Below are 21,951 nucleotides of genomic sequence, written 5' to 3' on the forward strand. Positions count from 1 at the left end.
TGCCACAGGATATAATTTGCAATATTTATTGCTTCTGATGTGTTACCACAGTGAAACTGTACAACTTTAATATTCAGTGGAGAATTGTGACTTATCTTCTGACTCTGCTAACTCTGGATGAATTTCTGTGGCCCAACAGAAGATAATTTTATTATTTAGGCTTCTGAAAAAAGTAGAAGTTTTTCAGCTCCTTAACATAAAATTGAATGGGAAATTTTAACTACATAATGTGGTAGGAAATGACAGTGTAACTGTAATGTTTATGACGAAAGAGATCAACATTGTCTGTTCTTGTTTTCCAGCTAAATGCATTGAAGTTCTGCAGTTTGGAAATGGATTTGTTATGGATGTCTGCTTATCCTTCTTGCCTGGCAGCAATGGTAAGTACAGCTGCACATCTTGAATATCAACACAGGAAACGTAAAATCTAAGAAATCCTCCAAATAGATTTTCATTTGACTGACTCCAGACCCTTGTGCCATGTTTTTTGTTTTCTAAAGAATCAGCCTCAGCTTCTGCTTGTATCTAAAGATTTTCACTGAACAATTCTTAGCGATTGGAAAAATACGGGCTGATCACAGTGTCTTCAAAATGGTGCTCAAATGGAGTTCTTTAGTTGAACTATTGAGACAGCTTAAAAAGGGGGTAACAGGGCTGTAAGTGCATGGGATAGGATGATACTGTTAGTTTTACCCAGTGGTTGTGGTTGTGGTGCTGCTGCGTATGTTTGATCTTTTTGTTTGGGTTGAAGGGCAAGATCCAGCAAAACAATCTGCAGGCCTGCATCAAAACGTACAGGTTGATGAATAGTGTTTATCACCTATTCAGTCTTAAATGTGAAAAAAATTGAGATTCTGAACAAGTTTAACCTGACTGTTCAGTATGGTTTGTATAGTTTTCTATTAACATAAATGTTGAGATTTTGTAGCCTGCCACAGACACATTCTTCTGTTTCAAATTTGTAGAAGCGTTTTTAAAAAAACTAAATATATCCTCAAGCCAGTTACATATGTTGAATTAGGTTTATGTTTAAGTATCATTAGAGCCTTTCACCTCGATGGAGGAGTGCCAGGCTCCCAAGAGGAAAAGTACTCAAGTTTCTTACTGCATCTAGAGTCTTCAGCTATTCACAGCATGTGTTCCACGCTGATGTGGATTGTACGCCTCCAGAGCAGTATACAGAAGTTTAGTTTATTCTTTGGCCTGTAATAATTCTGGGAGATATGAAAGCTCTATCAAGATGTGTTGTCCCACTTTGAAATGCTAATGTCCGTTTCCAGAGTGTGGCTGGTATCAAGAGCAGCATCTGCAGCGCTAAAGAACTTTAAACCTCTATTTTTTCTGTAAATACACTAACAGGCAGTTGTTGAGATGGAGTTAAAAGGCCTAAGGGTAAATTAAAATCATTACCTCCAGTGTGAGTTCGTTAGAAGTGAAGTCTCTGTGGTGCCAGATTAATGAGTATAAAATTCATACTGCAAAGCAATAGATTATTTCTTCATTTGTGATACTGTACGGGTAAGAAATCTTACTGTAACACTCTAGAGTAGTGCATCTGTTTAACATTGAAATCATGTTGGATATAAAAGAAGTGACCATTCATTTTAGAAACACCTTAAATGAAGATTATCATATTAATTCTTAAAACAAATGCTTCTGAAACCAAAATTGCACGGAGTGCTTAAGCTTCTTTAAATGGTGGAATAGCAAGCATTTTGTTTTGCTGTGAAAATGTCCCAGAGTCTCCAAAACCCAGTGTTGCTTAAAGTTGTATTCAGAGCAGGACAATCCTTTATTATGGTCTCTTCCCATCCCAATTTAAGTTAGTTATCCAAAACAACACAATACTCATAACCTGAAAAGAGTACTTTATTTTTCTGAAGAACTGAAGTTATTTTCAAATGAGAAATTATTTGTGTAGGTTTTGTACAGAATTAAAAAAAAAAAATCCTATACACTTATGTTTTTAATGCCAATTACAATAAGAATCAGCTGTGCTGCTAAAATTGTCAAGAAACAGTTTAGATTTTGAACCATAAATGTATGGTTAGAAATGTTTCCCCTAGAAGTCTATAAAGGGGATTTTCATACAGCATAGCCATGTTCTGTGTTTTCTCCCTAAGCCTGACATAGTAGTCCATACAACTGAACTGTTTCTGTTCAGAGGGGTATGTTAATTCTGAAATCTAAATAAAGTAGCTTAAAATACATTATTAAAAATCTCACTGCTGATCATTTTGTCAGAAACATTAATCTGTAATGGCAATTTGGAATTTTAATGAGCTTCAGGGAAAAATGATCTATGATAACTTTAGGAGTTGCTCTGAAATCTTTATGAAGGCTATGTTGGCAACTGTATTAAGATTTCATAGAGTCATAGAATGGTTTGGTTGGAAGGGACCTTAAAGACCATGTAGTTCCAACCCCCCTGCTGTGGGCAGGGACACCTTCCACCAGACCAGGTTGCTCAAAGCCCCATCCAGCCTGGCCATGAACACCTCCAGGAAAGGGGCATCCACAGCTTCTCTGGGCAACCTGTCCCAGTGCCTCACCACCCTCATGGTGAAGAATTTCTTCCTAGTATCTAATCTAAATTTTCCCTCTTCCAGTTTAAAGCCATTGCCCCTTGTCCTGTCACTCCATGCCCTTGTAAAAAGTCCCTCCCCAGCTTTCTTGCAGGCCCCTTTTAGATACTGGAAGGCTGCTCTGAGGTCTCCCCGGAGCCTTCTCTTCTCCAGGCTGAACAACCCCAACTCTCTCAGCCTGTCCTCACAGGAGAGGTGCTCCAACCCTCGGATCATCTTCATGGCCTCCTCTGGACTCGCTCCAACAGGTCCATGTCCTTCTTGTGCTGAGGACCCCAGAGCTGAAGGCAGTGCTGGAGGGGGAGTCTCACTACAGCAGAGTAGAGGGGGAGAATCCCCTCCCTCGACCTACTGGTCACACTGCTTTGGATGCAGCCCAGGATATGGTTGGCTTTTTAGGGTGCAGGCACACATTGCCGGGTCATGTTGAGCTTCTCATCCACCAGCACCACCAGGTCCTTCTCCTCAGGGCTGCTCTCAATCCATTCTCCACCCAGCCTGTATTTGTGCTTGGGATTGCCCTGACCCATGTGCAGGACCTTGCACTTGGCCTTGTTGAACTTCATGAGGTTCGCACAAGCCCACCTCTCAAGCCTGTCCAGGTCCCTCTGGCTGGCATCCCTTCCCTCCAGCATGTTGACCGCACCACACAGCTTGGTGTCATTGGCAAACTTGCTGAGGGTGTGCTCAATCTCACTGTCTGTGTTGCCGACAAAGATGTTAAGCAGCACCGGTCCCAATACCAACCCCTGAGGAACGTCACTTGTCACTGTACTCTAATCCTGATCCCCAAATAGCACAGGTGATGCCCTAACGTAAGTTCAAAGAAGAAAGAAGGAGGACTAAAGAAGAAAATATTAACAAGAAATTATGCTCTTCCAGCAGTTGTAAATCAGCTATCCTACTGATACATGAGCTGGAAGGAAACTACCCTTTAGCATCTTAAGTATTTATAGATATTATTTACGTGCCAAAATAACTTCTGGGTTTTGTGTTCTTGAGATACTAGTTTATTTAAAATAGTATTAGGTGTCTAATTTAGAAAAGATAAAAAAGTAGTATTGTGCTTGCCTGTCTGTTTGTATTAATATATTTATTGATACTATATCGATTTTCATTTATATATCTTTTCATATCCTAGAATACTAGATTTTGTAGCTTGAGTAATGAAGACTTTTTTTTTTTTCCTTTCCAGTACCAATACTGGCTTGCGGTGGTGATGATTGCAAAATAAGTTTGTTTATACAGCAGAATGGTCAGGTAATTACAGTTTTTGTGTCTTGCTCAGAACATTGCTCAGTTCTGCTTCTTTTCTTTTTGTATGTGCTGCTTTTTGAGGTTCTTCTATAATTACTCTCTGTCTCTAGGTAGCCATCACGTACAACTACCTCTGTTCAAATAGTTCATCCATTTTTCTAGTTAATGATGAAATGCATATACAGAATGTTGAAGTTGGATTCAGTGCATAAAAGTGTTAGTTTTTCTTATTTTTTCCTTGTGTGAAGATAGCCTGTGTTTCTGTTGCCACTGATACAAAATAGCTATGACTGTCTGTCTTTATTGAGTATCCATGCATTGAATGGTTTCTATGGAAATGATGTTGCTTTCAGTCTGTAAATTCTTACGATAAAACTGATATGATTTCTATTTGTGGAATTGTAAGTTTGTTGCTAAGTATGCCCTTTGTGCTGAATGCTTATGAATGTTGAAAGACGTATTTGAATGAGTATCTGATCTTCTAAAAGCACACACACTTTTCATGTATTATTCGCAAGCTGGCAATCTCTGGTTTTTCATACAGATAAATGTTCCTTTGGAGCACTAAAAGAGATTCTGTCCTCTCTTGCATCTGTTCACAAATTTTGTTAGGCTCTAATGAATGTGTTGAATGACTGTTTTCCAAAACAGAAGTCAATGTCACTTTTTTGTCTCTATCACTCCCTTAAAAAAACCCTCAAAGCACAAACACTGCCCCAATGCACCAATGAACCTACCATTCAGAAACCCCATTGAAACCGACATTTGTAGGAACCACTTACTCTTCGGGATTTGTTCAGGCACAGTCCCCTTAGAGATTAAAGAATAGATGCTCCTTTTTGCTTTTTGAGAGAGAGAAAAGCTACTTAATAGATAATTTTGCCTGTTCACACTGCCATATGCAATAATAAGATTTTTTTATTTTTTTGTTCATCAATAAAAGAAATGTTTCATTCTTTATGTGCTATGTTCAATGATTCCTTGACCAGTAAGTGGGAAAGAAGGTTTGCTTTCTTAGCTTTTTTTTTTTTTCCCCCCCCTGTGTAGCTCAGGAGTTAAATCAGTTTAATGACATTCTCTGGGAATTAGCAATGGCAGAATGCCACTCGTGATTCTCAGTGTGCTGAAGAAAGACTTTTGTCTTAGGGGCCACACAGTAGATTATCCTCATTCAAAATCTGGAACTTGTTTTCTTATATAGTTCAGATTAACAAATAATACACAGTTTGCCAAAAACGTGGAGATACGTAACTTATTTTGCCAGTTGTTGACCAAACTTTTGAGTGTAGCAACATTCTTAGCCGTTCTTAAATGCAGTCAGTCTGTGGAGGATAAGGGAGGTAACTGGAATAAACAAGCTCCATCTTCAGCTTCATGAGCAAGTTTATGGTGCTGTCTCTTTTTGGAGGTAGGCAACTTTATTCATACAAGGAGTGAGGAATTTTCTTTTATTATACGTGTTATTTTTCACACCTTCAATTTTAAGAAGTATTTTCACCACCTGTCCTGGCAGAGTTGGCAATCAGAGTCTCTCTCTTTTAAATGAGGTGGGACTTCTGGTTGGTGTCTATCTTAGCTTTCCAGAGCATCTCTTTTAACTAAGTACACAGTGCAGACCTCAAAGAGAAGAGCCCAAATTTGATTCCATGTGGAGTAAAAATGCCTCTGTAGTACCTTATGGCTGTTAACAGAATGAAAACATCCTTGTGAGCCTTCTGACATACATTCCTTCCTAGCTGCTAGAGGGAGGTTCTCTTCAGTCAGATTCTCTTAGATCTGCTGACACTTTTTTAATGGCTTCTGTAGTACTTTTAAAGGTATTTGAAGAAAGCGTTACTGTCATCCTGCCATTTTTTTTCTGGAACTCAGCATAGAAGAGTGATTAGGATCTAAACTTCTGCATCATTCCCTCACTGGTAAGGGCCTGTAGCACTGTCCTGTTAATTGTGACTCTTGGAAACCTCTTTCTTTAGTTAATGTCCTAAAAAAGATTGAACCCAAAGGTAGAATGTAAGTTCATAACACGATGTTCTAATGAAACTTGGAGGATGCTGTTATACTCTGAGGGAGGACGAGGCATCTTCAGTTCCCTGATTCAGGCTACCTTTTAGTAAACACATTAATTTTACTGTTGAAAATATTTATTCATAAAAACTGATTGGTTTTTGAAACTGAGTGGGCAGGCTTCAAATCCTTCACAGCTCTCTACCCATAGATCCCTTACTGTGTTAAGCAGTAGAAAGAAAATGAACTCTTTGCTTTTCTGAGCTCTCAAAAGAAGGTATTGATTTATAAAAGTACCCAGGGAAAAATCTTTCAGAAACCATTATATGTCTTCCTGTTTGAAATAGTACAGGCCTGTGGTGGGGAAGTAAGTAAACCAGAGGATCAAAATAGAGCTTTAAAACAAAACATTTCTATGTAGAGCTTGGTTTCTGTGAGACGAATTTGAGGTGCATATTTGACTATGTTTCTCCTAAATAATTTGGCCTAATTAAAAAGTGGAATAAGAGACTCAAAGATAATTCAGGCTCTTTCTAGTTCGATGAGATTAACAGCTAGATAGAGGAGGGATATCACATCTGATGTCCCGTGGAGAAAAAGGGAGAAGACTTGGACCTCTGTTGCCAAATTGGCCAAACAGTACTACCAGCCTGGTCCTGAAGGACATGTACCCAAAGCATGGGCAGAGTTAGTTATGCAGAATGTGCTGGGCATGTCCACAGATAACCTGGCTTCGTTAGTTCTGCTGTGCTCAGAACAGCTTTATTCTTTGCCTAAAAGAAAAGAGACCAGACTACTGCTACACAAAAGTGTTCAGAGATTAGTTAAGAGGCATGGGAAAGCCTGTGAAGTAGGTGAGTCTGACAGCGAGCTTTTATTAGATTTAACTGTTGGTACTGTAACTTCTTATGTATCCAGTGAGGACCAAGGGGGAAGCTGAAGTAGAGAAGGAGAAATGTGAGACTGTAGAAACAAAATCTATAAAAATAAGAAGAATGACAGATCAAAATATATATAAATATAACCTAGGAAATAATAAAAACTTTGACTGAATCATTTAAAAATAATGACCATGTGTATCTGCAAGAAGCTTTAAATTGATGTGAATTTAGAACAGAATATGTCTGAACAACCAAATGTGTGATACCAAGAGACACAGACTTCAAAGAAAATGGCAAAAACAATACAGAAAACCCAAGCGGAAGGCATAACAGCAACACTACTCCTTGTTCGGTTTCAGTGGATGGCTTTTATTTTTATGGGAAGCAATATCTTGAAAATTTTGAGTGAATGCTTCTTCTATAGCACAGAAGAAGGCTAAGTAGTGCCTAAAAGTGAATTTGGGAAATGACTTAGAAACCAGGGGTGGTATTAATAACTTCGAAGTAATTAGTTTTACTCTTTAAAGAGAAAACAAATGTCTGCTTTTCTTAATAGTTCTTTTTGATGTGAGGCGATGAGGGTGATTTAAAAAAACAACACCTTGAGATTAAAAATAGGAAAATTATTAGGTGTGTGTTTAGATTAATATTAAAGTCAAGTTTCAGGAGATATACACACTGTTCAGCATAAAAGGAACCATAGAAGACAAGAATATTAGCAATAGTTCAACCTGAACCAGTCTTTCAGTTGGGAATAAATTTACGAACTAACCTTGGTGAATGTAAAATACAGAGCATTATGTCAAAGATCATATAAATGAATGAATAAATAGGTGTTTTATCTATTATCTGAAATACAAAATGCTAAAAAGATTTTTTTTTTTTTTTGTTTTTTTGGTTTTTTTTAAATGTATTGCCAGAAAGATGTAGTCTTCAGAAAAACCTTTAGGTCGCTGTTTCATCTCCCTTCCTGGGCTGTTCCGGCCTTTATTTACACATAACCAGTTGGATGTTTAATGTAAACATCTATCTGGAATGCCACATTCAGAAGTGCCAGTGAGTGCAGAAGTGACTAGCCAAATGAGGCTTGGGTGGCTGTGAGAACACGTTCTTAAGCCCAAAACTTTCTGATTTGGAAGTTCTGTTAAGCTGTTCTGGTCATGTATCTCATAATGTTCTGTAACATGAAGACTGCAAATGCGGAACAAGGAGAAGCTGGGTAACACTTGATGGGAAGGTGATTTTGGAGAATGTCAGGAATGTTGGACCAAAGAGGGAGGCACCGATTTCCGCGTCTGATTTTTTTCATTCTCATTTTCCATACTCGTACAAATTTTTCCTTTAGGTGAGTTACGATTGCTCACCATCTCCTCTGAAGCCAAAGACAGAGATATTGAGAAAGCGGCAACACAATGAGAAAGGCTTTTTTCCCCTCCCTTCCCTCCCTTCTTCATTTTCTTTTTTCCTCCCTTCAGATGGGGAAAGATACCTCAGTTGCAGACTTATGCTGATAGCAGAGGCTGCCATTTAATATTAACTCTTAGTAGGCCTAGGTAAGGGATTGAGAAGAATATAATGTCAGAAATAATGTGATAGTTATTCATACTAAACTACACCAATGTTTAAACTGTAATGGTTATTTCAGTCACTTTAATCAACTTGGGGTCAAAAAATGTCATGGAAGTAGGGCTTTTTCTGGGCAAAGAAAATTAGGAATGGTTTAAATGCCAAGTAAACACTTGTACCTTGATTGAATCAAAATAAAATGGTACTATTAGATATGTTATGAATGAAGATATACTAATAATGAAAGTTTTTTAGATGGGAATAAAAAAAGTTTTCATTCCTGCGTTCTTGAGCCTGTGTTCATGCAGAGTTTTCCGTCAGCAGATACAGTTCTGGATGTATACCTTCCTTAGAATCTTAGTCAATAAACTTAAGAAACGTAGGGAATATTTCTAGCCCCATAAGTAATTCTTATTAATAGTATTATATTACAAATTAATCATTGAAATAATTTCAAAACATTTATTCTTCTTTTTACGCTTCATTTTACATATATTCATTTTCCACATCTTCTGCAGTTGCATCCACTTTACACGTGTAATAGAAATTATTTACCATGTCATACCGACATTATGTTATTCTTTGTGTACCACTGTAAGCCTGATAAGCCTAAAAAAATTTTCATCTGTATCATAGAGAGACTGTAGCCTCTTGAAGGTGAGCAACTTAAATTCTCATTCTTTCCTGCTCATATATGGGAAGCGCCATAATGTGACACGTTTACCCAATGGTGGCAAAACCAAAAAAAGGCTTGTTTAGAATCAATCTGTAAATTACAATCCTTAGTAGTAGCTGGTTTTTCCAGTTTCAACTACTGGAAGCTGTCAATATAAAAGACTTGAAAAGCCAAAGCTAATTGCTGATCTGTGCATGGTAATTAAGTGCCTTTCTATGATGTAACAGGAATTTTTATTCAGTTTCAGAAAACGTTAATACTCCCCGGCCATGAAGATTGGATAAGAGGCATTGAATGGGCAGTCTGTGGTCAGTATGAAACATGAATAAAGTGGAATACTGGTTTAATGACAATACTCCTCTTTCCCCCCTCTAGCAGATGGCTTTAATGTACTGTAGCGCCTAAGCTCTTGTGGTTGTGATTTCTTCCCCCCGTCCCCCCCGGAGATGGTGGTACAAATATTAAAAATCAAGGTAAAACTTTGTGTCGTGTTAAGACATAAGAATTGTTGAACCTGCACTACAGTTATATTTTAGTCATCAAAATTATGGCTACAGTAGGATTGATACAGAACACTCACATCCCTCATTTTGTCTTGCTTGCTTCAAGTATGTTTACCTGGCTGGTAGCTAAATGCAAACAGGAGTTTGTGCAAATTGTCCTTTTCCATATGCAAATGTCTGTATCTGAGTGAGGAGGAGTTGGCAGCTTTTTCAAAGGGGGGGAAGGTAGGGAGAAATAGTACTTTTCTTTTCCACTCTCCACCCTCCTCCCCTCCTTTTTTTTTTTTTTTTTTAAGACTAGACGATTAAGAGGAGAATGTGTTCAGATGTTAACTAATCAAATAGTTCTTAGAATGGCAAAGATAAAGTAGAAGGAATTAGAGGATGCTACAATCCTGAAGAAAGAAAAGGAGGAAAGGAGTTCTTGAAGAGCATTGAGGCTGTCAGAATTTCGAGAGCGAAGGCCATAAGTAGTAGGGAGGTATATGTAAATGTGTACAGTATTTACCATGTCTTCCATGTTCTTATAAGCAGGGAAATGTCTGTAGTCAGTGTATTATAAACTAGTAGAGAGTTTGAAATGGGAGAGCGCGTTGATGTTGAAATAACACAGTAGTTTATGGTACTGTGTATGATAGGAAAAATTAGGATAATGCTGTAGGGCATATTTGGACAGATGGTAGGTTAGTCATGGCAGCGGTTGAAATGAAAAAGCAATGAAAAGATGGCTCTAATTTATTTCTTTTTTAAACCAATTAGGTGAAGACCTTTTCTTAGCAAGCTGTGCTCAGGATTGTTTGATAAGAATTTGGAAAGTGTGTACAAAATCAAAGCAACTTCCAGAAACTGAAGACGATGCCATAAGACTGAAAGAGAATGTTTTTACTGTCAAAGGTAGATAATAGCTGTGAAATTCTCTTCCGCAACTTTTCACCTGTGTATCTGTTCGTGGTTTCAGGGGCGCTAACAAGGTGGTTACCATCTAATTTGGTTTGATCTCAGATTCTTTTAATGGAAGAAACAATTTGACCACATTATTTTTATTCAGCTGTTAGAAAAAGTGGAGTTGCTGTTTTAAAGCCATGTCTGTGTAAAGTTAATGATGTGTTAGAAAAAAATGGTAAAGCAGTGAGAAATCTTAATGTCAACATGTGTTGTTACACATATTCCAAATGCAATATATAGGAGATTTATTTGTCCGTGGGAGGTAAGCTGTTGTACAGTTCTCCTCCAGTTTAATAGCATACCTTTAATTTTCTTTCAAATTCAATGCATTAAGAGGTGCCACTATTACTTAAACCTTAGGAAAGTACTACAGAGAACAGGTAAGTATGTGCAGGCTTACTTTATGGTTATTTAACATACTGTTTGAGCACTGTAACATCAGAAGTTCGCAACGCTGATGATGTGGGGTAAATTATTAGGCAGCTTAGGTAATATAATGAAGTTTCTATGACGTTATATGTAGAAAACGCTTATGATACTTGCTGCAAATCCTGATTCATTTTTGAAGTATCTGTATTTATAGTCATTTGGAGATGTAAATATGCCTAAGAGCCAATGTCAGAGCATTTATTTCAAAATTGCTTGAGAGTTCTCCAGGAATTCTGTGATACCACTCTGAGGCAATAGGCTGACCTCTTTGTGTCAGTCTGGTACTCGGGGCAGAGTAGGTTTTCAAGGAGCTGTTCAATGTCAATAGGCTATTGAGATACTGGTAGATGATGAAAGCAGTCGATTTTTTTCACTGAAGATACCAGAAATGACCTGATCTTTCTTGGCTTTTAGAAAGAAATGTGCTTTTTTCTGGTTTGTGGTAGATGCTGATACAACATATGCAGTTACTTTGGAGTCAGTGTTGGCTGGTCATGAAAACTGGGTATATGCAGTTCACTGGCAACCTTCGTTTTCCAAAGGTAAAAAGGTACCAAACACTTAGCAGTTATGTTAAGTGTTGTATATATACAGTCACATGTCTTTGTATTGTGTTTGCATGTTCACTTGTCACTGTGGACTATGAAAACGTTTAAATTCTGCAAATAATGTTTTATAAGTAGGTGGATGTTGCCTTTTACTTATGTTTTCTTTAATGAATGAAATAAAATAACTGAGCTGTACTGGCTTTATTGTAATTGATTTGTTGTTTATGGAGTACAAATTAGTTTAATCAGTATGAATTAATAGCTCTAATAGTTTACCTTGATGTATTTGAAATGTCTGTTCTTTGGCGGGTAAGCATTAACTCAACAGCGCTCCTTTCTTTTTCTTGGAGTAGAAAGGCACAAATAGCAACATTCAGAAGATTAATCTTCAGTCTTCTGTGCATTAATATAAAATGCCAGGGATTCCTTGAGTATCAGTTTTCTCTAGCCTGTAGCTTTAAGGCATTAATGCAGACTGTCATTGAAAAAAATGTTATTCACAGTTTAATTTTGCATTTTGCCCTAGTCTTTATCTTTCTTTTTAAATCCTTAAATTCTGACAATCTTGTTTGCAGTACTGATTTGCTGGTGTGTGTCTGCTTGGTGTATAAGGGAAGTAGATTCATGATTTGACATGTTTGCACGGTCAGAATGCCCTTGTGAATTTGTATTGGCAAAGGTGCCTTTTTTTCCTGAGATGTCATCTACCATCAGTAAATCTAAAATTTTACCAGTACGACTCACAACTTTGCCAGCGTATAGACAACTCTTGAACATTAGAGTACAATTAGAATGTCAAAATACATGGAGTGAAAGACACAGGGCTTGCTTTCGAAATATTGGCTTATCTGTTCTTTAACTTTATTTTTAGACACCAGTAAAAGATTTTGCCTGTTAAAGCAATGTTTAGGCACAATATAGGCATGTAAGTCTTGCACTGCAATCTGAAAAACTGTCCTGTTAGACCATGAAGTTTTCCAGGTGTCTTACATCATACTTCTGCATATGTACAGCTGCTTGCGTTCTGTGGCCTGCCCAATCTTGGGTTCCCCAAAATGAGTTTTCTTTTTCAGTAGAGGCAGACTGATCTGAGAGACATATTCTCAATGCAGAAGGTATGAGGTCTGGTGCTGACATAAGATACCACCTTGTGACATGCCCACCAACATCTCCATTCTCAAGAAAGGTTCCTCAGGGGTTTTCCTATGGGTTTTGCAACTGGGTGATGAACCAGTTCCCTCTTCCCTGTTTCGACTGTGTTGCGCAGTTGTCTGGAGTGTTTCACTGCATTTTGGGGAGCAATCCTTACTACTGTATGTATTACAGGGTGCTAGAATCTATTGAAGTCTGTAGAGAATCTAACAGTTAATGTGCCAAAAAGGTGCAGTGAATACCGGCATAGAAATTATTTTGTTTTAAATTGTAAATCTCTTGGTAAAAACTTACTTGAGGAATTGAACTGAGAACTGCTATTCAGTCTCCCTGTGATGCTCTAGCTTTTCCTCCAAATTACATTTGTTTCAATATCAATTTGGAGTGAATAAACAGTAGAATATGCTTGTTCTCACGTACGTGTTTTACATTTCCTTTGGGAGATTATGGCTGAAAAATACAATACCTCGTAATGAATGCCTGGCAAGAATGTAAAGCCTGTTAAGTCTGGTGTTTATATACTGCATTGCACGTCTCTGATGCTGAACATTTTTCTTAGCATGTTTGGATTTCAGTATGACCAAATTCTTTTAAAAAGTATGCTCATAGGTTGTAGGTTCATCATTTTCCTTGTACTGTAGATGGCAGCATGCAACAGCCAATGAGGATACTGTCTGCGTCAATGGACAAAACTGTGATCATCTGGGAACCTGATAAGGAATCTGGAGTCTGGCTAGAACAGGCAAGTGTCAGTCTTTCTCACAATATGTACTGCATTCAAGTTATGTTTCCAGTATCGAGCATGTACTGTAAGGAACAAAATCTCTATAAAACACTGGGAGAGAAAGGCAAAAGCATTTTCTTGCAAAAATACTCATGCTGTGTTGCGAGTAAAGCTCTATTTTTCAAAAAGGATCTGATGCAATATGATTTTTATTGCTTGTTTGCTTTCTTATTACCCTATTGGGGAGGTTCTAAGGGGAGTTTTGCTCAACTGTCATTCATAGTATCGCAAGCCAGGGGCTGCATAGTAACACATGCTGTGTACTCCTGGTAAGGAGAGGAAGAAACCCTCCTGAGTTACTTATAGTTAATCCTTGTGGGAATGTGCACCCAAGCAGTTACTACAGAGCAGCTGACACGCAATTCACAAGCCTGGTTTTACTCACAGTAACTTCTTCATGGGCAATGTTGTTAGGTTTGTCTTCCATTTGAGCTGGGTACTCACACTCCTCTGTAGTACACTGAATGCTATTCTAATGTGGATCATCCTAAATAACCAAGTAGTACAACCAGATTTATCTAGTGCTTTGGTAGGTGTCTTTGTTTTCAGTTGACCTGCTTTTCCAAATTGCAGTAGTTCGGCTGAAATTGTTTGTGTTTGGTTATGCCAACCATAGTTTATGATCTTTCCTGTCACAAAGGAAGTTCCAATCCTCTCTTGGGTGAAAAAAGAGAATTACGGTACTGTATTTTAATTTTTCCCCTTTTCCATTGAAAAGGTCTTGCCTTTCTACTTGAAGTAGAAATCAGTTCATAATAGGATGATCACATAGAGATGCCATTTGTTGTCCCTATTTGTAATGCTTAGTTGTGGCTAGATTTACAAGCTTTTAAAAATGGCTTGTGCAGTAAAGCTTGTTGCTAGTTGTTACTCTTTCTTGTCACATTCCGTTTGCATTGGTTAGGCCCTAAATGTGCAGCTTGCGGTTCCGATCAGACATTTCAACTGCAACAATCCTTTTTGCATTGAGGGAGGGGAAACCTGAGCTGGAAGCCTGCAGGAAGGAAGGGCACAGAGGGAACATCCCATTTTCTCTCTTTCGTTTTAATACAATGAACAAGAAGTCTTCAAAAAATTATTCCCCTGCTCAGAGGTGAGGCCAGAATTCTGCCTCTAGCGTGGCATATCAAAGTTACTTCCATACAAGCAGTATGTTTTTTGAATGAGTGCTAATAAAATGGACATACTAATCCACACTGTCATTTAGGATGATTCATAGATTCATTTCATTGTGATCTTAAAAGCGGCTGTATAATAATAGGGGAAATGTTAAAAGTTCAGCTTGGAAGGAATTGTGGTCTTGTCTCTTGTATAAAACTTGAAAATGTAACTTTAATAATCTTTTAATGTAATTAAAAACTTGGAAGAGCACTAGAGCAACAATAAGGCGCGTGTGTATGCATGCATACATACATGCAAAGTCACAAGGGAAGCACAAAACAGAGGCCAAAATGTGCCATAGAAGGAATGTGGGGCAAATTGCGGGGATTCATGGAGAAACAGGGAAGTGCAAATACAGTAGTGAATCTTGGAAATTAAGGTGGAGGGGAGGGAAGTAACTGGGAACGACCATTCCTTTGGACTGTTTGTCTGTTTTGTGCAACAGAGCAATAGCAAGGCAACAGGTGACAAGAAACACTTGCATCCAACAGACTGGGCTGAAACATAGAAAGATTGGGTTCCCATCTCATCTAGAATAGCGTTTTCTTTCCCTTGGGGAATTGAGCAAGATTCTATCCTGAGATGTTTATGAAAGGAGACTCCATTAAAGTGACATGCAGCTTTAATTCCCATGATATTTTAGTGCTTAACTTTGCAATTAAAATATTCTTTAAATGTATTTTTGCGTGTGATGTGAACTCTTGCCAATAGCTAAATTTTCATCTCATGAGATTAGGATGAGTTTATATGAATAGAAGGCCATTTTCATGGACATTTCACTTCTGATCATTCATTCAGGTGCGGGTAGGTGAAGTGGGTGGCAATACCCTTGGATTTTTTGACTGCCAGTTTAGTCCAGATGGTTCAATGATTGTTGCTCATGCTTTTCATGGAGCACTACACCTTTGGAAACAGGCTACAGTTAATAAGGTACGTGGGGTTTTTTTATTATTATTAGTAGCAATACTTAAAAGAATTACACTTATATGTCACTTGAGATAAGTTCTATTGTTAATAGAAAAACGTAAAAGTACAATTTAAAATTAATGCTTGAAATAATCCTTCTCTGAATATAATATTCTGTAGGAGTCTCACTCCTGCATGGAAAGGAGGTTGCAGTCTCCCAGGCTCTAAAACCTGTGGCTTCCCTGTGGGAACCATAACACCAGTGGAATAGACTGAACTCCTTTGTGGTTGTGCTTTGTTCAGAAGTGGCAGCTGAACCAGTAATACAAGTTTCTCTTAGGCTGGAGCAATAAATCAGAATTTGTGTCTCTTTATCCACTCTGAATTCTAATAATTTGCTGTTTTCAAATACCTTTTTTTTTTTTTTTTCTTTCTTAGTAAGGACATTGATACTTTTATTTTGGTTAAGAATATGCCAATCAGTCAATTGAAAACTCCTTGCTGCTTTGGTGACTTTTTTTAATAGAAAGAATGGACTCCAGAAGTTGTGATTTCAGGACATTTTAACAGTGTAGAGGATGTAAAGTGGGATCCAGAAGGAGAGTTTATCATCAGTGTTGGTTCTGATCAAACTACTAGACTCTTCGCTCCATGGAAAAGAAAACAAGGGACAGAGGTATGATCTTCAAAGATTTTCTGAGCTTGGTAAAGAGGGCTTGTCTGTCCTGAGTTTGGAACAAGTCACCTGAATATAACTCAAACCTTAAATTTCCCCAAGCCATGATCTGTTGTGTAAATGCTTGGTTTGGTCATTCAGTATGTGCTGTTTTCACTTTAAAAATACTGGTGGCAGAGTTTTAGCAATCACATAGCATGACTGCTGTTTAATCCCGAGTTCACCTCTGGGTTACACTCATTTAGTGTTCTCCCAGGGTCTTAAAAACCAGGCTCTGCAGTAATTCAGGAGGAGGAATACGTGGCTGATTTTAATAACAATCTATTGCCCTTGTTTAACACTTGGCTAAGCACTGCTGTAGGTAATCATAAACAAACTCAACTTTGTGGGGTTTTTTTTGCACAAGCTTAATCTAAGCAAAATTCTTACTGTATTTTTTACACCATTTTGTGTATGACTCTGGCAGTTTTACCAGAACGATTATCTGAACTGCATGAGTGCAGCTGGTACCTGTGCAGGCAACTTTTCAGGAAGAATTATTCCTGAATAACTTTGTGTCTTCCAAAATAAGTCTAAATTTTGGTGTGGAAAACCTTGTCTAGGAATGCAGAATTTCCTGATTCTAGTTGCTCATGCATTTTCCTCATCTACAAATACAGCTTTTTCTGGCAGAACAGTACTAATGTTCCATTCAGGAAACTGGCAGAAACTAGACTGACTGAAGTCATCTAAGGCCCTGTGCAAGCTGTGCTATTAGCTGAGGGAGGCAAAGGATGGCTATTACAACTGTCTTATCAAAGCTTCTGTAGTGTAGACCAGCACAGGATGTCTCATGTCTTTGAGAGGGTGAATTTGGGATCAGTTTCTTGATTTCCTTCTTCCAGGCCCCACAGAAGTGATGGCAATCTCAGCTAAAGTGCTAAGCTTTTTCTTGTATTGTAGGAAGGGCATCTCCAGTTTCATTCTCTTCCTTTTCCCCTAATCTCCAATCTGGAGGGTGCAACAGATTTGTGGAAAAGATAGTGTGTTGGATTTGACATACGGAGTCAAAGTCCAGGACTAGCACATGATGTAAGTTGGCAGCATTCAATAGAGTTGTCAATATCATGCTCTCTGTGACCTACAGAAGTACCACTCTTTATTATGTATGCTACTTGCTAAATTTTTATCCTGTTTTCTGAAAGAACTGAGCTTTGTATGATTTACCTGTACAGCTGTTCCTGCTATCCCTGAAACTTTTGAATTAATTGGTTTAGCAGAGTGATTGCAGTCTTCAGATCTGTTTGGTGTGAACTGAATTATTGTACTTTCCCCATTCTGGTCTGACACAGAGCAGCCACATAGCTTAGTTTGACCAGGTGTACATCCAAGTAGCATCAACACTTGTTGCTGCATGGGGTGTGGGAGAAAGCTGTAGTATCTTGTACTATAGGTGGAGGGTTGAGATAGATAGAAATGGGTCATCTGAAGGGGTGCGTTCGGGATTTCTGAACGCTGAAAACCAGGTGTTTAGTTCTGCCGCTCATGAACTTAGATAATGTAGGCTTTTAAAATGCCGTACTGAGTTTAGCGTCTGAAAAATTACAACAGGTGACATCTGATGTTTGTCTTAACACACAATGGATGGTTCAGATATCTATGAAAAGTTAGTATTACAGCTCAATATTCATGTTTTTTCTCTATAAAAAGAGAACGAAGTGTTAAATGCAAATAATTACCCCTTCTTAAAATCTCAATTCTGATATTTTACTGGGCCCAAATATCAGAAATGAGGGATAACAATCAGCTTCAATTTGTCATGCAAATTTGCACCCTGATTTTTCTGGAAGAAGCTTATTGCATGACTTCTGCAGCCCTCTGTTTTGGGATTTAGTTTTTTTGGTTTTTTCATTCCTGTTATGTGCTATGTTCTAAAGTATGCAATGATGCACTTAGTAAAGGGTAAGAAGGATTTCTTGCACTGTTTGCTTGTTTCGCTTTTTGTTTTGTGTGTGTTTTGTTTTGTTTTTTTTTTAAACAATTAATGCTTTTTTCTCATTGGAAAATAATTAAGCTCTTGTGCAAACATGAGATTTTGTAGGATCCGTCAAATATCCCATTCAGGTTCTATTGGAAGCTTCAACATTGGAAACTAAATTGAATTTTTAATGTGATATATGCAGTTTACAGTCAACCTAATGCTGTTCCGTATGTTGGCATATCTAGTACAGTGTAAATTCTGCCTTGGCTGCAGTTTTCCAGGCATGGTAATACTGAATTAGTCTAAAGTAAGTCTAATTGATTAAAGTAATTTTAATTCTGCTAGCTGTTAACTCAAAAGTGCACACTGTATTTTTCCAGCTATCATGTAGGAGTAGTGGCAAATGACACTTACTAAAAAACTTTTCATTAAAGTGTATTTGCTAGAAAACAAAGATTTTTTTGTTTGGTTTTTTTTTTTATTTTTTTGAGGAATCCATTTTTTTCACCTGTAGAATAAATTAGATTTTTATAAAAGCAATTTAAAGAATTTAATATCTTTTTTTGCTAATGTTCTTTGCTTAGTGTGACTGAAACTAACTTGTGTATCTAATTTCTGGTTAGCTGTTAATTCTGGTTTTCTTGGATTAATACTTGAAACGTGGCTATGAATATTTCAGGAAACTAGAAAAAATTAATACTTCAAATGAAAACAGTTCTAAAATCATCAGGATTTTCCAGATGTTTTTCCTATAAGAAGCTATTTTGGTTTTGTTAGTTTTTGCAAAGCTTCTATTAAATAGTCTCACTAAAATCAAGTATTTAAAGAAAAGGGGGAAGTAGGAACCTGCAGCCTGCTGACGGCAGTGCTGCTGTGCTTTGAAAGACAGATGAAGGAAGCAAGGTAATTATCACTAGCTTTCTTACGTCTTTCAGAGCTACAGTTTTGAAAGTAGCAAGTAGCGTACAATTCTCCTTTGGCTTAAGCAAATGATGTCCTATTCCTGACTGTCTAGCATAAAGAAGTCACAGTAAGTGCGATGTGCCCTTAGTAACAAAGGTAAACAAATGCCTTAAACATATCTGTGCAGGGACATAGTGTACTAATTACATTTATGTATGTGAGCATACATCAGTTTTATGAATGCCAGTAGAAGGTTGCTATTAACTTTATGTTAATAAAGTCAGCAATTAAAGTATTAGTACTTTTTTGGAACTCAAAATCTTGCTGCTTCTCTGGTAAGAACTGTGTTAACTGTGTGTCTGTTTGATTAGGTAACCTGGCATGAAATTGCAAGGCCTCAAGTACATGGATACGACATGCGTTGTCTGGCGATGATCGGCCGGTTTCAGTTTGTGTCGGGAGCAGATGAAAAAGTGCTTCGAGTTTTTCGTGCTCCCAAGAATTTTATAGAAAATTTCAGTAATATCACTGGTATTCCAATGAAGAAGCTGTGCTCCCATGTAAGTGTGCCAAAGCAATGCTAAATGAAGACAGACCTCTTTCATGTAAATAAAATTAATGCTGTAGAAAATGTCAAATTGCACTAAACTCCATAAAAATTCTTTTAATACTTCTGAAACCGTAACCTTGTTTTTCCTTTCCCTTCTATTTCCTTCCATGTATGTTGTTTCATATGTGTTCCTATGATGTTGTCTTATAAAACTGGTTGTATTTGAAACTAAACAAGACCCGGTGTCTGAAGATTGCAAAGAGTATGGGTGAATTTTAAATTAACCAGACCAAGTAGACTGCTGTACACACTTGGTGATTTGAAAGCAAACAATAAAGCCTGGGAACGTGCTTCTCCTTAATTTGAGGGTGTAGTAGTCTTGTCTAGATGTAATTATTGTTGTGTGGTTATGTGTTGTTGTTTTTTTTAATTGTATGCTTGGAAATAGGGTAAAGCTTTCAGCACTGTTGTTAGTTGTTACATATAAATATTTATAAATATGTACTTGCTCATGCTGTATTTCCTCTTGGCATTGGAAATGTTCTTGGGACCTACTCTGTGGAAAGATAAGACTGCAGAGTTGCCATCCTTTGTTTGCTCCCCATTTGCTTCAAGATGTAATTCTGTTTTTCTCTGCATTTTGTAGAGCAGACCTCATTCAGGGTAGTTGCCTCTGTACAGTGCCTTGCATGCTCTTTGCATTTCTGGCTCAAAAGCGGTGTTTTCTGTGCAGCTTCTCAGAGACGGATTAGCCTTTCCATTTCATTTAACAATTGAAATATCTGGGAAAGAAATCTATTCATTTTTGATAGCAAGAAGTTACATAAGTAGCTGTTTAGCACTTTAATTCTGTAAGACTTTGTAAGCATTTGTGTTAATGACATTGCACAAATAACATTGTGCTTTTGTAATGCTGGCAGATGTCATTATTTTACTTTTATGTAGACTTTCCGTATCAGCTTTTCCTCTGAGTCCTATTTTTTGATTGATGATATTGCAAAGTGTTTCACATGGCCTTTGTTTAAAGAGGAAGGCTTTTTGAGCTCTAATGATACAACTACTCTTAAATAGCTTTATTGAAATTGTTTTCTATGAATGCTTTTTTTTATTAAACTAGGTAAGCTCTTTCTTAATTTAGCTCAGATGCCTTCCCAAAAGAAGTACTTAAAACCAAAAAAACACAGCTTTACATTCAAAAAGCGTTGAATAGTATTATATTCGGTTAAAATCCATGGGATTGTATTATTCTTTGGGTTGTATTGAAGAACTATTTTTGTTTTAGAAGGCTTAGACTGGTGTGTGTCTGTCATACATTTTCTCATCAAATTATGAACATTTAAATGAATAGCGTAGTATTTTAAGCTGTCACCTAAATTATTAATCCTATTCTGTAAAACAGTCTGTCTTTGAACTTTTCAGACACTGTAGTGAAGGGGGTTTACAGCTATTAAATCTAATCTTTTTCCGTCTCTGTGCAAAGGGCCCCAAGTTCACTTACGCTTCCTAAATTTTGGCTTTTTGCCCTCTACCTTTATGGAAGTATTTTCTGTCTCATGATTTGTCTTTCCTCTGTGCTGCTCTAAACAGGCACCTACTCCAGGCACATCTCTGTGCTATGTACTGAGTTGTGTTTGAAGTTGTGAGCAGAGGCAGTCACCCTCTCTCCCCTCTTGCAAAATGCTGCTTTATTATTTCCCCTCAAAACAAACTATTTCCCAGTCCTATTGTATTAAAAACTGCAGTGCTCTCACTTAATCGATTAATTATCACGTATATCCTAGAATAAATAAAATTGTGGAAGAAAACCTGTAATTAGGGATGAAGATGCAGGCTTTACAGCAAAATCCTTGAGCTGAGTCCTTAGAAAAGCTGTTTTTTTCTGACAGAGTACTAGTCTTTGTTTTGCCCAGGGTATGTTCTGGGTGAGTTGGGAGTTTTTCAAAGTGCTCCCCTTCACTTCTCTAGAACAGTCACTCTCAGGGATTCCTTAAACTGTGGCCTTTGAAATCTGAACCTACATGACAATCCATCAATCCATGTGTAACCTTCTTTTTTTTTGTTTTGTTTTGTTTTTTTGTTTTGTTGATTTTTGTTTTTGTTTGTTTTTTTAATTAAGCAATCGTCTGATCTTCCAGAAGGTGCAACTGTGCCAGCTTTGGGATTATCCAATAAAGCTGTTTTTGAAGGTACGTCTAATGAGAAATAATGATGATGGTGTTTCATGTTGAAACTTTTTTTTAAAATTACTGTTTTAGTGTACATCCTTTTGTTAAGTCTGTCATTGTAAGCTTGACTGCAAGTTTAGAACTAGAATTGTGCAAAGTGTTTTTTTTCTCTGGTAACACCTAAACATGGTGCTTAAAAATTAAAAAAAAAAAAGCACAAGTGAGAATCTTTCCTCCCTTTCTCTGCCTTTGGTTTCTTCCCTAAACATCCCCTCATGTCTTGTGCAAACCCAAAATTCT

At 37.4% G+C, this 21,951-nt stretch overlaps 1 protein-coding gene across 1 annotated transcript in view; it reads left to right on the forward strand.

Moving 5' to 3' along the window:
• Positions 1-21,951, forward strand: part of ELP2 (elongator acetyltransferase complex subunit 2) — a gene marked incomplete at both ends in the record, with an annotated part of 31,596 nt that overhangs the window by 2,965 nt on the left and 6,680 nt on the right. Inside the window, 10 exons of the mRNA XM_009699721.1 lie at positions 303-380; positions 3,781-3,845; positions 9,211-9,277; positions 10,232-10,366; positions 11,293-11,388; positions 13,188-13,288; positions 15,290-15,421; positions 15,924-16,073; positions 19,308-19,496; positions 21,603-21,672. Coding sequence (XP_009698023.1) covers positions 303-380; positions 3,781-3,845; positions 9,211-9,277; positions 10,232-10,366; positions 11,293-11,388; positions 13,188-13,288; positions 15,290-15,421; positions 15,924-16,073; positions 19,308-19,496; positions 21,603-21,672 — 1,083 coding nt within the window. The remainder of the gene's footprint in view (positions 1-302; positions 381-3,780; positions 3,846-9,210; positions 9,278-10,231; positions 10,367-11,292; positions 11,389-13,187; positions 13,289-15,289; positions 15,422-15,923; positions 16,074-19,307; positions 19,497-21,602; positions 21,673-21,951) is intronic.

The sequence above is a fragment of the Cariama cristata genome, unplaced genomic scaffold, assembly GCF_000690535.1.
Source record: "Cariama cristata isolate BGI_N322 unplaced genomic scaffold, ASM69053v1 scaffold29524, whole genome shotgun sequence".
Taxonomy (NCBI): domain Eukaryota; kingdom Metazoa; phylum Chordata; class Aves; order Cariamiformes; family Cariamidae; genus Cariama; species Cariama cristata.